General features: G+C 31.4%; 2 protein-coding genes across 3 annotated transcripts; one reads left to right on the top strand and one right to left on the bottom strand.

The window, feature by feature from the left end:
• Positions 1 to 7,051: 7,051 nt before the first annotated feature.
• LOC101246799 (uncharacterized) lies at positions 7,052 to 12,392 on the top strand. Of its 2 annotated transcripts, none has more exons than XM_004234557.5 (5): positions 7,052 to 7,527; positions 9,127 to 9,205; positions 9,300 to 10,040; positions 11,037 to 11,288; positions 11,986 to 12,392. In XM_004234557.5, the coding sequence occupies exons 1-5, from the start codon at positions 7,098 to 7,100 to the stop codon at positions 12,143 to 12,145; spliced, it is 1,662 nt and encodes a 553-aa protein (XP_004234605.1). In that variant the 5' UTR covers positions 7,052 to 7,097; the 3' UTR covers positions 12,146 to 12,392. The 2 variants fall into 2 exon arrangements, with proteins under 2 accessions (XP_004234605.1, XP_025885599.1); XM_026029814.2 differs by having other exon boundaries at positions 7,059 to 7,527; positions 11,962 to 12,392.
• A 2,667-nt stretch (positions 12,393 to 15,059) lies between these two features.
• On the bottom strand, positions 15,060 to 18,164 carry LOC101249612 (peroxidase 72). The gene is made up of 4 exons (XM_004234499.5): positions 17,817 to 18,164; positions 16,985 to 17,176; positions 16,383 to 16,548; positions 15,060 to 15,609 (listed from the first exon to the last, which is right to left on the bottom strand). The coding sequence occupies exons 1-4, from the start codon at positions 18,048 to 18,050 to the stop codon at positions 15,200 to 15,202; spliced, it is 1,002 nt and encodes a 333-aa protein (XP_004234547.2). The 5' UTR covers positions 18,051 to 18,164; the 3' UTR covers positions 15,060 to 15,199.
• Positions 18,165 to 21,197: the final 3,033 nt, after the last annotated feature.

The following is a 21,197-nucleotide window of genomic DNA, read 5'->3' as shown; positions in this document are numbered from 1 at the left end:
ATTTCTCATGTAGTTTCTGATTCTTCGATTTTTGTTATTATTTGTTGTCTTGTACTTCGACTATTGTATTTTTTTTGTTATAGTTATTGTCCTGTTTTCTTGTACTTTTATTACTTCTGGACTGCTTTAGACTATATTTTCCCTCAAGATGAGGGTCTGTAGTAAACAACCTTTTTACCTCTGAGGTAGGATTAAGATCTACGTACATTTTACCTTTCCCAGACCTCACTTTGTGGGACTTTCTAGTACATCATATAGTTTCTGGTTCTTCAATTTTTGTTATTATTTGTTGTCTTGTACTTCATTTAACAGTGTCTTCAACTACCGTATTGTTTTGTTATAGTTCTTGTCCTGTGTACTTCCATTACTTCTGGACTACCTTGGACTGTTTTTTAACTTGAGACGAGAATCTATTGGAAAGAACCTCTCTACTTATGAGGTAGGGTAAGATGTGCATACACTCTACCTTCCTCAGAGTAAACATTTGTGGGATTATACTGAATAAGTTGTCATAGCATATTTGATTCATTGATTGATTTGATGAAATAAGGTTTGTTATAAAGCTTAGAAAGATCAAGGAAAACATACTTGCTTATAATTGTTAACAAATTAGCAATGAGGGAGATGTACAAGCTTCTCTGAGTAAATATGTGTGCACTTCATCGATGAAACAAAATACATATAGGGAAATTACACTCAAAGAATCATATGGTGAAACAACAAAATATATATATATATATATATATATATATATATATATATATATATATATATATATATATATATATAAACTAATGGTTAAGTTATAAAACTCACAAAAAATATATATTTTTGACCATTTAGTCTTAACTTAAACTCTTCTGAATTTTATATTTGATTGACCTATACTCATCCTACCTTTTTATTTCCTTCAATGGGCACTTACAATTCTATATAAATGGTTCTCCTATACTACCATAAACCTCTTCAACTTCTCCTATTTTATTTTCCTCTCTAATCTCTTCCATATTATATAGGTTCTAAAACTCCCCTTCTCTTATTTTCAGCTTTCTCAATTTTGTACTTTATCGTCAAGACTCTACTAGACACTGCTCATGATTCTTTTTGCTAAGGCATATCAGTTTGATTCTTGATGTTTGGGATCCATGTCTCCGATAATTAGTGAAGTCCTTCTTTCCGGTTTCACCATAAACTCAACTCTTCGTCGTGGTACACACTTGGTCCAATCCTTCTCCGTTTCCTTCCTTTATTGGTTCTACATGTTCTCATGAAAAATAAAAAATCTACCTTTATTCAGATTCGCGTTGTGTAGGACCATTAGAACATCATTAGTAACTTTTTCCCTAGTCACAACATCATCCTTTTTTCCCTATAATCATCACATAGAATCCACTAAATGTAGTTAACCATTTGGTCCACAATAAATTAGTCCAAAACTTAATTATCCATTAGAGAGGTGATTTAACCATCTATTTTCGGAATCACACAAGCTCAAGATACTTATTCAGATTTGCATTGTGTAAGATTCATTAAAAGGTGATTTGATCATCTTGAATCCATAAGTCTAAACAATTCAGATTCATGTTATGTATGGCCTTTTAAAAGCCAGACCAATCCGCGTTCACATCATATAGGGCCCAATAAAAGTGATTCAACCGTCCAATCAAAATTAGTCTATTGACTTTACTAATTCAGATTGGTGCCACGTAGGGTCCAATAAAGGGATTGCCTTGTTCCAACACCATCAATTTATTTTATAGAATTATGGCTTCTTTTACTTCAGGATCAAGCCAAGAAGATCTTCAAAAACTAATGGATCAAAGAAAAAGAAAAAGAATGATATCAAATAGAGAATCAGCAAGAAGATCAAGAATGAGAAAGCAACAACTTTCTGATGATTTAACATCTCAAGTGAATCAATTTAAGGAACAAAACAATCAAATTGCAACAAATATAAACATGATGACACATCTTTTCTTAAATGTGGAAGCAGAAAACTCAATTCTTAGAGCTCAATTGGTTGAGTTAAACCAAAGGCTACAATCTTTAAATGAAATCATAAGTTGCACAAACTCTAATCGAAGCCTCGAAAAATGCATTAGTACTTTTGGAGGATGTGACATGCACCCAACCACAATATGCTTACAGGGTCCGAGCAACATAGATATTAATCATCATCATGAACTAGGTGATTTGATGAACCCTTGGAATTTGCTCAATGTGATGAATCAAACTATTATGGCTTCTTATAATTCCTTCATGTACTAATGTGTGATGATGAATTGGTTATTTTTTAACAAAAATATTAATGTTAAATGTATGTGGTTCAAAATAAATAAATGGTGATAATTAGTAGTTGCCTTCTTGATTTGTCTCTTGTGTTATTTTAAAAAGATAATTAATGCAAGTTCAATTATTGTGTGTTTGTGTCACATTCTCTATTTGTGTTTTTTCTTTTTGTTTTAATGTCTATTTTCAATGTTGTTGGGATGTACCGTTACCATATTGGCAATAATTTCTTTTTTTTAAGAAACAAATTGTTATATCTAGTTTGCACACACTTTAATTATTGTATTAGGTGTCGATTACTTTTCACCATCACAAACACCGAATAATTCTATCCAAACTTTAGAAAATGAAAAATAAGCATTTTATATTTTTGTTTCTGTGAAAATTTATCATGTGTTGTCTAATTATCTCTCCCCAATATATTTCTTCGATCTACTTCTTCCTCTTTTAGACACTCTATCCCGATCTCTCATACCTCCTCTGAGGCATCTAAGCATTTCCTTTTTACATGTCTGAATCATCTCAACCTCACTTCCTTTTCTTGTCCACCGACCACTTTCACTTGCCACAAATACCTTTTATTTCTAATTTTATCTCTCATAATATGTCTATATATCCACCTCAGCATCCTGATTTTCACTACTTCCGCATTTTCATCTTCTGATCGGACATAATTAGTTTATAGCTTGATATTAGGATTTGTGACTTATGGTATGATTCGATTTGAGTCTTGAGGAAGTTCAGACATGGTTTTAGATCAGTTTGGAATTGAAATATTATTGGTGCATAGCATATGGTGCACTCACAATAATATGGATTTTAGGCTTATTAACACATTGATAACCTTTGAATTTGTCAGTAAATTTCATTTAGACCTTCAAATTATGATTTTTTTTAATCAAGTACTTGAACATCTGATAAATTGTTTTTATTTAATACTTTCAGTTTAATTTTTTGAAAAACTTTTGGATATGTTCTCAAGTACTCGTTACGTAAATAAAAATTAACCACTTAAAGTATATTGCTTGAAATAATCATACAAGCATAATCCAATTGAGGTTGATGTGTATAATTAAAATAGTTGTCATTTATGTAGTTAATTTAACTACCTAATAAATTTCTTGAGGGCATGTACAAATTTATTGTACCGAAATTTGAATCTAAATTGTCTAACATAAATATTTTATCATATAATTAGATGTTTAATCGAAATCAATTACCGTTGAAGTATCTAAATAAAATAACTCACAAATTGATTGATAGTTTATTTATAAAGCCTTTAATTAATTGAAGGGTTGAAAACCTCTTGGACCTTCTGAAAAAGGATTACACATAAAATATGGCTGAGTATAGGGTTAAATCATTGGCAAAATATTTTTTTTTTAAAATGGAGACAATACAGCAAAGTGACACTAGACCTAACTATTTCTAGATAGGAGATAATATGGTGAGTGACATAATTTTTAAAAGGGAATAATTCAAAGTTTCTAAGTTTTTTATTTTCTTTTTAAGGATAAGTCACAAGCACCTCTTAAACTATGATCGAAATTTTAGAAATACACTTTATTAATTAAATTAAGGCCTTATTATCCCTCAAAACTCATTTTTTGTAATTTTATATACCTTTTAACTTACGTGACGCACTTCGTGACTCTACGTAATTGAGCCGCATGAGACATGTTTGGATATCACATAAGCCAAAAAAAGTGTACTAAAAATTATTTTTAAAAAAATTGGTTTTGAGGGTGGGGTGGGGGTGGGAGCGGAGAGGGGAGGAGGGAGGAGATTTCGATAATAATCTAGGAACTGCTCGTACATTATCTCAAACTCTTTTATAAATGAGAAACTTGCAAATTTTGAATTAGATGACCTCATGAACCTCTCAACAAAACTATATGGTAATATATATAATGTAGTGTGTCATCCATCATCCACTTGAAGAAAATGATGGGTCAGTCTATGCAGCATCATTATGGTACCTTTTCTATCAAATTTATAGCTTAAGGGGATGTCTCCTATTTAAATATATGCAAGTTGTTACAAATCATGACTTAAAGTTTAGTGATATTGATAGGAATCTCTTATATAATAACTTAATAAGTGTGTTCAAATTTTACTATCACTATTTAGATTATTTTCCTCCTCTTCCCTATTTCCCTCTAATTTATTATATTGTTTAAGAAGGCTAAAAAAAATTCAAGTGACAATAATTGAGGATAACCTTGATTTATAATGTATGTACACAATCAAACTAACAACTTAACAAATAATTTGTCTAATGAGAATAATAAGCATGGTTAATTGTCTCTTTCAAAGCTATGTTGCATTTATATAAGTTTTTTTGGATTTTCATTCGGTATATGGTATAATTGGAGGGGTGTAATCTATCAAAGATAACTTTATATCCAAGAAAACTCAAACTCAAGATCTCCAACTACTCTGTATTAATTTAAACTCGAGACCTTTAATTAAGGATAAAAGAGTAGTTAACCTATACCACCACAACCTTGTTGGTGCATATATATAAGTTATTATACACATGTATATTTAACCACTCTCGAGGCTTCATTCTCCACCCACTCCCACTTTTATAATACTTTATTAGTGCATATATAATTTCTTGGAAATAATATTTTTTTATTTATTATCAAACACAAAAAATAAGTAAAAAATCAACATATTTTTCAAAAAATATTTTCCATCACAAATAGTTCTTTTCATACCATGAGACTGTAGACTATATATCTTCTCATCCATGTTTTCATTTTTTTTTCCCTCTTATTATTTTAATATCTTGGGTGGAAGGATTTGGTTGGTCTTTGGTTGGAAAATGGAGACTTTTAAAATTAAAGTTGTTAAGATCATCTTAGTTTGTTTTAGAAAATATTATATTGATAATGACATTATTAATTTATTAAAAGGATGTTCAGTGTAATTATTAAAATAAAATTTATGATATCAAAAGTAGGTCTTGGTTATCGCTCGAGAAATCAATATATTAACATAAAAATAATTGAGACAAGTAGTTGAATAATTTTTTTTTTAATAACAAAGAAACTCATATTTGCTATTCTTTAGGTATGTTGTGTGCATAGGATAAATTTCAATTCAATATAATATTCTGCAAATTACATAGGTGAAATAAATCATACTAGAAAAATTCATACAACAAATTCAATCGAAAAAATATGCAAAAAATAAATTCGTGTAACAATTTAATCGAAAAAATATGTAGAAAATTTCGGACCCAAAACTCTAAAAAGTAGTTGAATACCTTATAACTCTTTGAACTTGTATATGATTGTGATGTACATGCTTTGAATCATCTGATAAGAGAAAATTAAATGTAAGGTGTCAAATAAGTCTCGTTTGTTTTTTATGATAGATTGGTCAAGAGCTGGTCAAATCCTCTTTAAATGACATTTTGTGCCAGCGTCGATAGCAGAACTCCTCCATACTTGCTCCTTAGAAATGTGTCATCAACGGCTATTACTTTTCTCATTTCTTGAAAACCAATTATCCAAGCAACATATAATACAAAGAAGTACTAGAACCTCCCATTTTCATCGAGCGACAATGTCGTCTTGCTTTCCGGATTCGCAACTTCAAGCATATACCGATACGCATTAAGCACTGTGTACCCATGCTCATATGTTCCTCTAACATTAGACTTAGCATGCTCCATGCCCTTATGAATCTTTCAATAGCTTACCTTACAACCAAATTCTGTGCGGAGTTGATTTGACATATCTCTTGTGGATGGGTCTATACCATTGCGAAACCTATTTTCGATGTACTTACCTATGACTTTGCCGTGGTGTGGGGATTATGGCTTGTAAGATGTTCTGAACCACACGTATGGTACTTTTCATATATTCTAATGACAAACCTGTCACTACTTGTAAATTTCAGAGCCCTCAACCACCAATTGCACTCTGAATATGAACATTTAAAGTAAAACAAATTGCGAGAATTAATCACCTTTTTCAGTCTAAAATCTTTTTTCAAACAAGCAATTTTCAACGAATTTGTCAGTTCTTGCTTGTTCTTGAATGTCATTCCCTTATAAAATTCTGTTTCATCATCTCTAACATTATTTACACGTGAAGTTTGAGTAGTTTATTGATTGTTCTTGTCAACTATAGGTGTGGGAGGAAACTTGCAATCCGGTCCTTCAGCTTACACCTACACCTTCACCTTCACCTTCACCTATTCCAATTTCATCATCAGGACTATTCATGTCCGCAGGATGAAATTCATCATTAAACATATCTTGTTGGCATTCCTCTACATTATTATGATCCTCCTCGATAGGATTTTCTTCTACGTACACTTTTAACATGGGCGATTTCTCTGCTCCTCCCGAATAAACAAGCAAACTAGATAGATCGGTTATTCTAAAATGTAAAACCTTCTCATTATGAAAAAAATATGGAATGTAACTCATAACATGATCTTGCGGTTTACAATTGTATCCACAATTTTGCACGACTAAATCATCATACAAAATGTTTCTTTCGACATAGAATTATCTAATTGATATACATATACAATTTAACAAATATACATATACAACTCGTCTCTCCCTCTCTCGCTCGCCACTCTCCTTCCTACTAATATGTAACTATGAATCATAATTAGTAAACTATAGCTACAAAGCGTAAATAAAATTATTTTAATGATTATCTGCGAAAGTTTCCCCTATCTAAATCATGCCAAATTTTCTTATTTATCCATTGGGCTAAAAATGAAAATCCATGTAAGATGGGCCTAAAAGAATCTTAACAAAATTTTAATTTTCCACGCCAATGGAATCAACAATCAAAATTATGTCTTCTTCATCTGAACCTGTGTTTCCCGCCTCTACTGTAAACCCTAATTGCAGCAAATGGCGATTCAAATGGGAAGCTCAATCTCACACTTCAACTCTCCGATTAATACTTTTCAGTTCAAATATCAAACCTTGTACCGAAATCACTGTCAATTTATCTGTGGAGAAATCTCTGCTCACTGTCTGTTTCGTCGAAGGGGATACAATTCGGGTACCAGTTCCTCGGGTTTTGATTGACCCGGAAGCTCCGGTTCATTGCAGAGTGTTTGATGATCATGTTGAAATTAAGCTTGCTCTTCTTCTTCCTGTTGATCATCCACTCATTTCAGGATTGGATTTATCGGAACCGGAACCGGAAGAGGAAAAACTGGACTCAGATACTTGCTTTCCGTTCTCGGTGAATTATGGTTAGTCAGGAATGTTTCTTAAAATTGGTTAGTTTCGGTTTTATATTTGCGAATTTGGATGTTAGCTCATTATTTAGCTATTGTTACTCTTCACTGCTGTATTGCCGTTTTCATAACTAGTTTCATTTGCTGCAATTGAGTCAGTTCTACCCTCCACCATACCTCACTTGTGGTATTACACTGGGCAAGGTCTTTCGGAAACAACCTATCTGCCTTAATGAGTTAGGCGTAAGGTTTGAGTACACTCTTATCTTCTCGAGACCTCAATTGTGGTATCACACTGGGTAAGGTCTTTCAGAAACAACTTCTCTGCCTCCACGAGTTGGGAGTAATGTTTGGGTACACTCTATCATCCCGAGACCCCAATTGTTGTATTACACTGGGTATGTTGTAGTGGATGATGTTAGTGATGCTTGGCTGATACATTAGGATACAGCTAAAAGGAATTTTACCATTTTACAACATATGATTATACCCTTCGGGGTGGTCCAGTGGTTTGAGCTTGGGACTTCCATGTTGGAGGTCTCAAGTTCAAAACCCCTTAGGCCTTCTGGGTCGCACCAGGCTTGCCTAGTGCGGGTTACCTCTCCTATGTGGTTTATGAGCTATTGCATAGGAGAGAGGTTTTTACCCTGTGCGCACCCAAAGGGTAGCAACTGTGGGTTTTCCTTGGTGTCAAAAGAAAAATATGATTATGATATTTTTTTTTTGATGCACCTAAGGGTGTGGTAGTTTGACGATTTCTTCTTTTCAGCATCTCTTAGCTTTTAATGTATCCCTAACCAGAGGAAAATCTAGAATTTGAATTCTATGGGCTCAATTTGAATTTGGATGCAAGATTATTAGCATTGCACTTGTTATATTTTGAAAGTTATGGGTTCATATCTACTATTTATTGCAATTTTAGTAAATTTAGTCGATTGAACCTATAACTATATTGCTACATACTCCTCTGTTCCCGATGTACTGGAGTGTAATAAATAATTATTGATTTTTATCTTGATCTTCATGAAAGTCCACCTAAGGTTGTCAATATGCAGAAGATAGAGCAGGACTTTTCCCTTTTTGTGTGGTGGATGGGTGGACAGGACAAATTTGAAATTTCCCCTGGGATTAAACAGTTCATAACATTTATATATAATGCTTGTCAAGAATTCACTTTTGTATGTTTGCGAGGTATTCCAATAAGTAGCAAGACCCAAGCTGCAGGATTTGATCAACATAACATGTTATGTCTGTTGAATCACTTTAGGAAGTAAAATTACAACTTTAAAGTTCTAACACGTGTCAACCACTTGTCTAAGGAATGTGAAAGACTTGATTCTCTTGTGATACCAAGTCAAAAGAAAAAGGAATAGACAGTAATGCAGAAACTGTCATCTCCTTTGATGTGTTTATGTATTCCGTCATTGAGGGACTGGTGATTTGTCATGCAGAAACTGCCATGTCATTTTGCTTTGATTTTATGTTTTAGGCAGACGATTATGATCACTGCTTAACGTACTCTATGAGTCTAACCTTATTTGCATTCTGGCCCTTATAGAGCTTCATGTTCATTTATTTTATTTCACTATTATTAATTCTGCTTTGTTGGATTAGAAATAAAGAAATTATCTGCTATGGAGGAAGTTCATTTCTACTGCAAAAGTTGCTCGACTAAGTTAACCAAGGGTATCAGGTAGGGCTGTTCTTTCTCTCAGTCGGGGAGGAAATGCCCGTTATTTAATTTACATTAAGCCATTGCGTGTCTCTAAATATTCTTTTTTTTGCAGATTATTTAATGAGATGCCATCAGTCGACTGGCAAGATGTTGCAGACAATTGGTTTGGGACATGTTGTTGCTCGTTTGGTGGTATAAGTGAACAGCTAGTCATGAAATTTGCAAAGTCATATTCTTGTACAACTGGTGTTTGCCTTATAACTGGCGCATCTGTTATCATATTCAAAGAGGACCTAGTCGTCTGTGAATTTCCTGTGTTGAAAAGGGACCAAACTTATGATTCTCAGTTGAATTCAGCCAAGATGACTTCTTTAAGACCTTGTCCTGAGGAAAAAAATAATGGGGTGAAACCACACAATGTAGTTGTTAAAATGATGATTAATGGTGATAGTTCAACATGCATACATTCAAAGTTGAAGGATGAAGACAAAATGAAGTCATTGGCTGGAATTTCATCCGAGGCAAACTGTGACATTAAAAACCACAATACTGGCTGTTGTAGCAATAATCTCAGTGAGAGATTTTCAAAGGACAGAGAATATGAAATGAATACTGAACTCTTAGATAAGCAGAAAATATTTCTTAAAGGCTGCCTTGGGGATGCTTTTATGTTAAGACATTCCAATCTTTCCAAAGACGTCAAGTGGATTGAATTTCTCTGTCCAAAATGTTCATCTCTTATTGGAGCATATCCTTGCTCCAGTGATAAAGCACCATTGGATGATGGAGTTCGGCTATACAAATTTAACATATCCACGTGTTTGCCTGTTGTTGGATTGAATGATCTATTTAGGTAACCATTTATCAGTCCCCCCTTATATTTAGTTTATCTTGTAGTGCATTCTCTTATATTTTTCTTCTTAACTCAAACTTCTTTCCCAACTTGTGGTTCTTGAAACCATATGGAGCCTGTAAATAGGAATTTTTGTTAAATAGATGTGTCCTTTAGTTATATGTTTCTTGCCCTATAACATTTCATGGAGTTGATGTCTTTCTTTCTCTCTTTAGAAAGCTGAAAACTAGATGAAAATGGCAACTTTGTCAATGGCGCTGTAATTGCTAAATAGTTTTCTAGTGCCATTAGTTAGATGTTGGCCTATCTGAGAGTCGAACAAGTTATTCCCTGATAGCGAGACATTCTTTGGATAGAGCATATTTTCTCTTCTCTTTCATGTATTTCCACTACTGATATGCTATGCACAATGAGGATATCTAATAAAGTCAAAGATAACGGACCGACAATGTCATGTAAGATTGAATGTTGGGCCTTTAAGGCCCAAAATATTCTAAAGACGAGTGTTCAGTAGTTTTGATGTTAAGATGAATGCATGTAGGTAAAAGTTTACAAGATTAAAAATGATCACATCCTATGTAAGTGCAAGTAATGCACTTGATTATTCAGATATCCAAATGCACCATCAGGGTGTGTGCACTTGATTATTCAGGTGTTAAAGCAGACTTATCATATTTGACATTACATGGGGGGATACAATTTCTGAGAAGCAATACAAACTTAACCAAGTTTAGAATGCAAATGATCCATATCAGTGATGCAATTAGTTGGGATCAAGTTTAGTTGTTTCATATACATCTGGTGTTTATCATGACTCCTGAGTTTTCCTTGTTAAGAGACTTTATGTCAGTGTATTGGCATGATATATGCCCAAATAGAGTGGAATGGATATTGAAAAATTCCTTACAGTCAACTCCAACTAGTTTGAATTTGAGGACATTTGATTGATTGATTTTGATTTCATGATGTAATAATAAACTTACTCTGTGATACCAGGGAGTATACTTTGGAAAGGATGTTTTCACGTCAATTGCTTGAAGCTGCACAAGACGAATTAACATTTCGGACTGTTGTCAGAGATATACACACCAAACGTGCACTTTCACAAATTGTTCTCCTTAACCCAAATGCATGGTGCTACAGTGACTATTGTGTGCATAACATGGAACCAGTTGCCAAGATTAATATGTACCCCGTTGTCAAGCTATTATTCTCTGCAAACATCAATGACACGGAACTTGAACTCAGGTAATTGCCTCTCTACTCTAGCTGTCCTTTTCTTCTGTCATTTGATGCCATCTACACGTATGTATAGGTTATCTTCCTCAATCTCTGCCTTACTACTGGGGAAGTTGTTCAAGCTTTTGAACCTTGCAAGATACGTACTGTTATGTGTGCCAACTAACTTTCAAGAACTGTACTATAAGTCTGTAAGTAGTTGCCATATTGAAGTAAGTTGGCATGAACAACGTATCTAGTCTTGTGAAGATAGAGAGACTGTTCTCAATGGACCCTTGGTTCAAGTAAAACATGTCAAAATAATCAAGTATGTAAAGCAAATACAGGAAGAAGAATCTATAGAAGAGAACAATAAGTTGGCACAAAATACTAAATTATTGTCTTCCTGAGATGATTTTGAAAAAGGTATACATACTGTTGTCACACATTTTAAGTAGCATCAGATGGTTGCTACCAATTTGAAAAGAAATCGTTTATGGACACTTTAAGATGCAATTTTCATTAGAAATCCAACGAAGGTTATAGATAAATCTTGTAGGACTTGTTCAAAGTAACACAATAATTTGTTTATACTTCATCTGTTTCAACATTATCATTTGACACATGTTCCTGGCCACTTTCTTCTCTTATTTCGATTGTGCATTTCACACCAACGACTCCCGTCCTGATCCATTTTCAAAAGCTCGCTGAATCAAACTTTATGCAGGAACGTAGAAGAATGGGTGACCAAAAACCAAGCTGATGAAGTTTTCATGTTGCCATCTCAAGTGAAGGAACTAATTACAAATTTGGAGATGGCAAATACTATGTTACCACCTTCACATATGCTGTTACAGGGGTTCTACATGTCATCCTTGAAGCGATAAATGGTAAGTCGTTTCAATCTCACTCGAAATTATCGAGAATGAGACATTCATCATGTGTACAATACATGTTCCAACATGTTCACAATCATTGTTCGAAAATGGTGATGTCACTAGTTGAACATGTTAACACCCTAGCCCTTACAAGTAGGCTGTAATTTTGATGAATTGAGATGTGAATGTGTATGAATTAACCATGGTTTTAACTCATAGTGCAGCTTATGCAAAAATATATGATACATTCACTAAAGTGGTTTACACACCATGTTAGTTTTTTGTTTTTCTTCCATTGTAGCAATGGCGACTAGTTGCTATTATTGGATTCTTTTAGCAAAGTTTTTTGTTCCATAAGTTGCAGTACAGCTCCTTTACAATTCAAATATATCTGCCCATAGATTTTATTCTATCTTTTTATGAGAGGTCAAAGCTGAAAAGTATTGGTTTATGGAATGGGGAATATTACCAACATTTTTAATCTTTGCACACTAAAATGGCCAGAAAATTAGTAAGGAATTAACACAATCCTCTATCCAAACAAGCCTCTATTGTTTGTTTGTAGTGAAACCTTCGGTCTAAGTAGGGGGTGGTAAAATCAAACCCAACCAACCAATTTGCCTAATCCGTTTAAGTTTGGGCGGTTTGTTGTCTTGCTCATCTATTAGCTCAATTCAGTAAAAGTGGTTCTTTTTTTTGGTTTCCCACTTGGTGTTCGGAACCCACATTGGAACTCTGACTAAATTCAGATCGCACATTACAGGACCTGAATTGACTAATCAAATAATCTTGATAATATTTAATAAGCTTGTTTTTATCAGGTACTAAATAATTTTAAAAAATAAATAAAACAATTAAGTTTATCAAAAGTTGGATTGAGTTGGGTCTTGACACATTATGTAATCCATTACCTAACCCGTTTTGATTTAAGTAAATGTTGATAGGATATAATCTTGACCCGATTATCATCTCAATCCATAATGATTCATCCAAACTTGATCCGAACCGCGAATTGTCACCCTACCATATAAGTGAATAAATGAATGAAGGTAGGATATCCCCCCACCCCCCCTATCCCCCCCCTCCCAAAAAAAACTATTTTTTTTTAAATTATCAATTTCATATTTAAACTATACGTAATTTATTTTTTTAAAATAATTCGGATATACACCAAATAAATTAGTGTCAAGTTGAGAACGTCTTGAACTAAATAGATTACTTAACTAGTCGAGATGTGCAAAAACTGATTCGAATATCATGATCATTAAAAAAAAATGAAGTGAATATAATTTTGTGTGTATCCTAGCTGTTAATCCGATGGAACAAGTATCCAAAAACTCTAACGGACCTTAAAATTTGAAAATGTGGATCGAGCTTATTGCATAGAGTCTTTCTGCCACAATTTGATGTGGACCCTTGGACCCCATGAAAAATATAGTACAAATTGATTGGCAAATCTTTAAATATACTTTTGTTGTCGTTGAAAATCTGTCTCCTTCAAAATACCACAAAGTACACATAATTAAGGCCAATGTCTTGTAGATCCTATGAACATATTCCCCTAAATGACATATACATGCATGCATAACATATATAGTCAAATAATTAAACAGTGAAAGAAAAAAAAAAAAGAAGCATAAATTGCATGAGGAAAAATTAGAGAGGGAAGAATCAAAGAATTAGATTTGTATTCTCACATTGTCAAATGTGTGTATATAAATAGTAGTGTTCTTCCATAGTTTATATAGCTAAAAGTTAAAAAAAAGAAAAAAGATTATATAGAAGCATATGAAGAAATGGTAAAAGAAGAGTGTCTTACATGAAGGGTAAGTGCCTATTTGATAGCCAAGGATGACTTGCCTGCATCATTAATTAATTCTTGAGGCTAGCTTGTGATATATATCATGTATATGACATGTATACAAGCATTCTTCTTTGATGGCCAGGCAGTCTCCTTTGGCTACTCGAATAGGTTCCTCTCATTCATGCTAGACTCTTCTCTTCTTATTTAGCTTCTACTTTAGTCAGAGGTGAATTCAGAATTAAAATTTAATAGGTTTAACTCTTATATATTTATTTTTAATGTATTACACTAGAATTTGTGCTCTTTATTTTATTCTCTACACGGAGGCGTATCTAAAATTTTGAATTGACAAGGTGCATAATGTCACTATTTCATTCATGTTGCAAAATCAAGAGTGTATTTAAGTTTGATTAGTCAAATCAAGAGGTGTATTTAAGACCGATAATAGTTCGGAGATAAAATTAAATGATATAGAAGAAACAATTCCCATTATTCAGGATAAATGCCAACATATAAATACCTCATCAATAATCCTCATCTGTTTTCTGCAAGAAGCCTACTAAGTGTCTTTTTTTTTTCTCAATCTTCCTAAGTTTTCGGAGAATCAATAGTATTTTCACTTACCTTTCATTATGATTCTAACCCTTAAATCTATCGGTAGATGATAGAGATGTTGAATCACTTGAGTAAGCTTTGCTTGTCTTGTTTCACAACCTCTTGATTCAGTTTTATCCAATAATAAGGTAAGTGTGAAAAAATAAATGTGGGGAGGGGGGCACAACCAAGTAAAAATAAAGTTAAAAGGAGGTATTTGAACTCCGAAAAACACATTTGACCATAAAATTTAAAATTTTCAAGGATTTGAGAAACAACAAAAACGTGTTTCACTTTTTCACTCCAGACTACTTATAGAAAGTCAAACATAACTCCAATTTATATTCATGATCGAGCCGTACAACTTTCAAATTTCATTTTTTCACTTTGAAAATAAAATTTTCTTTTTTCAAATTTCACAATAAAACATGATCAAACGTCCACTGAGTATACAATTTAAAACGTACCAGGAAAGTGCTTCAAATGAATATATATGGAACCATCACTAACATTTAGCACACTATGGAAAAAGGCAACCCAAGATGAACTTAATATATGAGGATGATACAAACTAACCATTAAAAATAAGAAGAAAAAAACTTACAACAATGTTAAAAATAAAAACATAAAAATACAACAAATAGAGACACAATATCTATTTTCTCTTAATTCATGTATCTACAATTCTTCCTAATCTCTCCCTTATATCCAGTTAAAGGTGAAATATTTCCCATTTTAACCATAGATTTCGCAAACTGCTCGAAGAAAATCTCATTATTTTCGGCATACAATTTCACCAATTCTAATGTTGCTTGATTCTTTGTCACAAGAATTTGATCTGAATTCAACAAACCCCTTGAAGCCAACAAGTTCTTGTAGTAATTGTTATCAAATTTTGTTGGTGTGACATAATCCAAGAAAAATAAATTTTGGTCACCACCAAATTTTGGGCACATAGTTCTCAATTCTGTAGCATATGATTGATCAAGTGTATAATCTGGTAAATTATTTCCTGATTGATTGTAGAGTCTTTGCTTGAAGCTAGTGCATCTTGCATTTCCAATGGTGTGGCTCCCTACAAGACAATTTTCGAGTCAGAATTTTTACTAAATTGAGGTTTAAAATTATAAAAAAGTAAACATACAAAAAAATCAAAAGAAATTCAACTTGTACTATATATACATAAAACTTGTTTGTGCCTCTTATTAACTATCGCAGGACCTCTTTTCCCCAAAGCAAAGAAAGAGGAGCAGAAACAAGAGGTAATTGTCCTCTCTTAACATTCAAAAAAAAAATAAAATTAATCTTATATAGAAATATTATTTTTTTTTGTTAAAGGAATTCATTCTATCCAGCTCCGTCCCTGATATGATAATTAGTTTAGTTAAAATCGAATGAAGAATTAAATTATATATGTATAACACATGGATAATAGAACAAAATTATACTAAAAAGGTTATTTGATTTGTGAACAATATTATATAGGGATTGTTGTACATACTAATAATTCATGGATTTTTTTAACATTTATGATGATTTTCTTTTTAAAAAATGTGATAACTTGGATATACATAATGTATAATCTAAAATATATGTTTGATTTTATATTGTAAAAATAAAATTATGTTCCAATTTTAACCTTGATCTTAGTTGAAAGTTGCAAGGACTTTGATAGAAGGAGAGTTTCGTTATTTGACTTGTTTTATCCAAGAATAAATAATCCTATAAATTGTTATTTCCCATTGGATATGGTATAAAGTTATACTATTTTTTCGATATAAATTATTCAAAATATTTGTAATTATCATTTAAATATATAAAAGTTAAATTAGGACGAGTAAATTTTACCAGATAAAGTAACAAGGTCAACCAGATCAAGCCCTTTTAGCTTGAATTTAGTAAGAATAGTATCAAATGTGTTGTTAGGAGCAGGAATGTTATTGTTGGAGCCACTTATACTAGCATCTCTTGAGTCTCTTCTTCCTAATGGAACCTCCCAGCTTGGTCCACCAGCCTGCATAAATAATAATCGAGTTTAAATTTTATATACTGATAATATAAATTAAGAATTATCTCATAATCTTATCAAGATAATAACTACAATTATATAGGATATAATTTTTTTTAACTTAATTGAAATCGAACAGATCATGATATTTTATAAAATATGGGAATAGTTTATCCTGTTATTTTAATACAAAATGTATTTCATTGACTTATTAACACTCATCAACGAGAGATAAAATAGTCTCGCTAGTATTATTTTTGAACTTACCTGCAAGAATTCATAGCTCGTCTTAACTACTGAATTTATAACTATATATTTATGCATACTTAAAAGGTTTTCTAATAAAAAAATAAAATTTAAACAAACTTTATTGAGCTCATCGAAATTGAAATCTTTTGGTTAGGTTACTTTTTTTTGCTAGGTTTAAAGTCGTTGTACTTACTAAAACAGTAGAATCCCTTGCAGCAAGGGCCAATATATCAGCACAAGAGACGGTTTGAGGGCATTCCATTTCAAGTGCAGATTTAATTTCATCGATTACTTCAAATCCACGTGCTGAATTTCTATTGGTGTTTGATAATTTTTCACTTATTATTGGTCCATTGCTGTCCAGAAGCAATGATGCATCACACCCCTACATGATCATAAAATAAAAAAAATATTATAGTTAGTTAATCCGTCTGAGTTAACTTATTGAAAATAACTGATAAAATAATAAAAAGAAATAGTTAAATTAAAAACATTTATAAGTTAGAAAAGTCATAAATCGAGAATGATTGACTTATGATTTTTTGGTTAATTGAAAACTCAAACTATATTTATAATATAATTTGACCAGCTTATAAATTTTGGCTAAACACTTATACTTTTTAGGAATTGTTTTTCTAGAATTTAGCTAGAGAGTGAAAAATAACTTTTTTCTTAAAATAATAGTATCAAAGATTGATGATAATAGTAATAACAAACTACATTGTGTTTGATGGAACTTTTGAATATTAATTACTAAAAATAGTTTGTGATTTGAAGTAAAGAAAAAAAGATAATTGCTAAGTGAGGTAAGTCATATTTTCCTTCTTCTTTTTTTTTTACAAAAATTTATGGAAAGTATTTTCGTAAAACATAATTTCAGACAATCAAATAACGGAAAATAATTAAGTCATTAAGGAATTGTATGATTCATGAAAAAGTAACAGTATCTACTCAAACACCACAGTGAAAATATGTTGAATCAAGAACGTACAAATATGCTTTTCAAGAGACGAAAAATGATTTACCTTGACAAAGCAATCGTGAAAATGAAGCCTAAGCAAAGAGGCAGCCATTCGAGCTTCTCTAGTTACAGCCTTAGCAACAACAGACTTGACAATTTCTTTTGCATTTGGGCATGACCAATCATAAAATTGTGGATATAGGTAACCATAATAATTGGTTTTGCTAGATAAACATAATGTTGGTGAAAAAACAAGAAGAGATGTGACCATGATGAATAAACTCAATATTTTAGCCATGATGAGTCAAATTCTAATAAAGACTTTGTTATTGAAGAAATTGTTGTATGCAAAGAAGGTTGATTAGTTGTGATGAAATTGAGATAAATTGTATGAGTATATATAGTGTATAATGAGCACTAGATGGATTTGGTAGCTTTTAAGTAAGGATTAGTATAACTAATACGATTAAGTAACACTTTTTACCTAATGATGAAATTGTTTCAATACACTATCACGATCAGTGGGTAAGACTGTTTCTTCTTTAATAATTAGAAGTTTTTCAGAGTCTGAATATGAAAAATTCTTTGGTAGGGAGCGCTTTCTTACAACTAGAACCCTATGCTGGGTAAATTCAAATTAATCAAGCTTAAATAATATTGGACACCAAATGGGAAAAAATATTGTTCCCAATACATGTCAATTTGAATGATTTTGAGTGTATAAAAATCCACATAAAAATGTAAAATTAAATTATTTTCAAATTTGAAGTGCATTATTTCTTTTAAAACGAGCTAAAAAAATGTGTAACACAAATTGCACGGAGGACAAACTATTTTTTAATGCATTCCAAATGTTGATCATGATTCCTAATTGTTGAAGAATACAATTTTTAAAGCATTTAGAATCTGTTGTAGTAAACAAATTACTTATTTTTCTTGCTATAAAATTTATTTCTTATGACTACAATCTATTATTATTTTTTTAGTTGACTTGACGGTAAGTATATAAAAGCTAAAACACATTTTTTTAATAAAAAGAATTAAATGAAACATGAGAATATTATAAGTTGATATGGTCAACCAATCATTCAATAGTGTTTTTGGTTACGGAATAAAGGCATATCTATGACTAGCTCAAATATATTATTTCATAAATAGGCTTTACGTGACGTGAATTAACGATAATCAGAGTTTTAATAAAAGTATTATAAATTTATAAATATTTACTAAGTTTCTAAATATGTACATAAAATTTATAGAAAAAAATGGATTTATGTGAATTGGAACTCCTAGATTCGTCCCGAATTTGAACGTGGAAACATTCATGATTTTTTAAAAATTATTTTTGTGATTACTTTTCTTTTTGGGTAAAAAAAGAAAGAAAATTCTTTTTGTCCGAAATAATATTTTTCTTATGTTATTTCACCTTTTAAAATATTTGTATCTTTTTAATTTTAATATCTTTTAACAAAAAAATGAAAAAAAGATCAATTTATTTTAAAATAGACAAATATTATAGTTTTTTAAATTTTTTGACAAAATTCTAATCAAATTTTCTGGCAATTTAGCGAAGAATTTGACAATCAGAACTCATTCACATAAAATAATGGGAGTAAATTAAAATAACCTATTCTGATCTATTTAAGAAAAGTTCTATACAATTTGATAGAGTAACTTGCTGATTAACCTAGACTTACAAAAACATCCCAAAATGCAGGTGTCAAAAAATTTAAAAAGATAATTTATTAATCAAGTTTTAATATAACTAGTATTTATACATATTAAGAGATGATGACAATCTTAACACAAACACATAATTTTGATCAAAATTACTGAATTCTGACGTTTAACCAAATAGCATTCTCTATAGCTTCGTCCCTGATTAAATAATCATATTAACTTGTTATATTCAACTAAATTAAATTGATTATGTAAAAATCTGATGAACTTTTAAAAAATTTATAATGTGGAGTGCTTGATTGTTCAAAGTGACTTAGCTTAAATTCTAGGGGGAAAAGCAAATATTAGTTCAACTAAAACAAGATATATATATATATATATATATATATATATATATATATATATATATCTTTTACACATAATAAAGTCATATAAGCTAAAAAAAAAAAGATATTTTTTTTCCTCCCAAAAAGGCAAAAAAAAGCAATGTATTTTCACCAAAATATTACTACTACAAGTTATAGAATTAGGCAGAGGAATGGATAACCAAAAAGGGAATATTAGGTAAATATGAATAATATAAATAGAATAGCAAAACCAATAATCTTTGGTCTTTAATTTAATTAATTTCAAAATTGTTCTTTACTAGAACAAGGACAACTTGTTACAAGACAAATATTTGGCCTTAACTTTTTTTTCCATACTACCAAACTTCTTGTGTCTTTCTAACAAAAAGTAGTTGCTAAAAGGAAAGAGAAGTTTAATCAATTCTATGCAAGTAAAACAATATTAGCATCTAGGTAGCAAATCAAAATATTGAGAATATAATTAGCTAACAAAAGTATTTTCTTTCTAATACCTTCAACTTTTAGGTGAAAATGGTTGCACATTTTAATATAATATCAAATCAGACATAACGAAGGCTTGGATTATTACATCCACTTGTTACAACAAAAAATAAGTAACTTTGTAATGGTATTATGCATCTTATCAATTTAAAATCTTAAATTCATCTCCATATAGAAAATAAAAAGAAAAAGCACAAGTTATAGTGTACTTTTAATAATGTAACGGATAAAACCCAAGGTGTGCCCTAGCTAACGGTCAATGAAGTAAATTACGAATCACAAGGTCTCGAGGATAGCACCCTAATTCTTATTGTTGGTGGGAGATGAAAAATATGTATTCCGTATGTAATATTAGTGAAGGTGTGTGAACTTTGACCCAGACAAGCAGACACCATAATTATCACACCCAAAAAAATATAATGACACAAAATATAAAAGGTAAACCTATAAACTTTAAATTTCAAATCTGCCACTATTTTTTTTAACTTCTAAATAAGAAGAGAAGAGTCTAGCATGAATGAGAGGAACCTATTAGAGTAGCCAAGGAGACTGCCTGGCCATCAAAGAAGAATGCTTGTATACATGTCATATACATGATATATATCACAAGCTAGCCTCAAGAACTAATGATGCAGGCAAGTCATCCTTGGCTATCAAATTAGGCACTTCCCTTCATGTAAGACACACTCTTCTTTTATCATTTCTTGATGAGCTTCTATATTTTTATTTTATTTTGAGCTATATAGACAATGTAAGAACACTACTATTTATATATACACATTTGACAATGTGAGAATACAAATCTAATTCTTTGATTCTTCCCTCTCTAATTTTTCCTCATGCAATTTATGCTTCTTCTATTTTTCTCTCACTTAAAAAGTAGTTTAATTTATTTTTGGTTTCCCCCGACGTCTAGT

The sequence above is a fragment of the Solanum lycopersicum genome, chromosome 3 (genome assembly GCF_036512215.1).
Source record: "Solanum lycopersicum chromosome 3, SLM_r2.1".
Taxonomy (NCBI): domain Eukaryota; kingdom Viridiplantae; phylum Streptophyta; class Magnoliopsida; order Solanales; family Solanaceae; genus Solanum; species Solanum lycopersicum.
The sequence above is the reverse complement of the archived record's forward strand: the minus strand, read 5'-3'. Positions and strand labels throughout refer to the sequence as shown.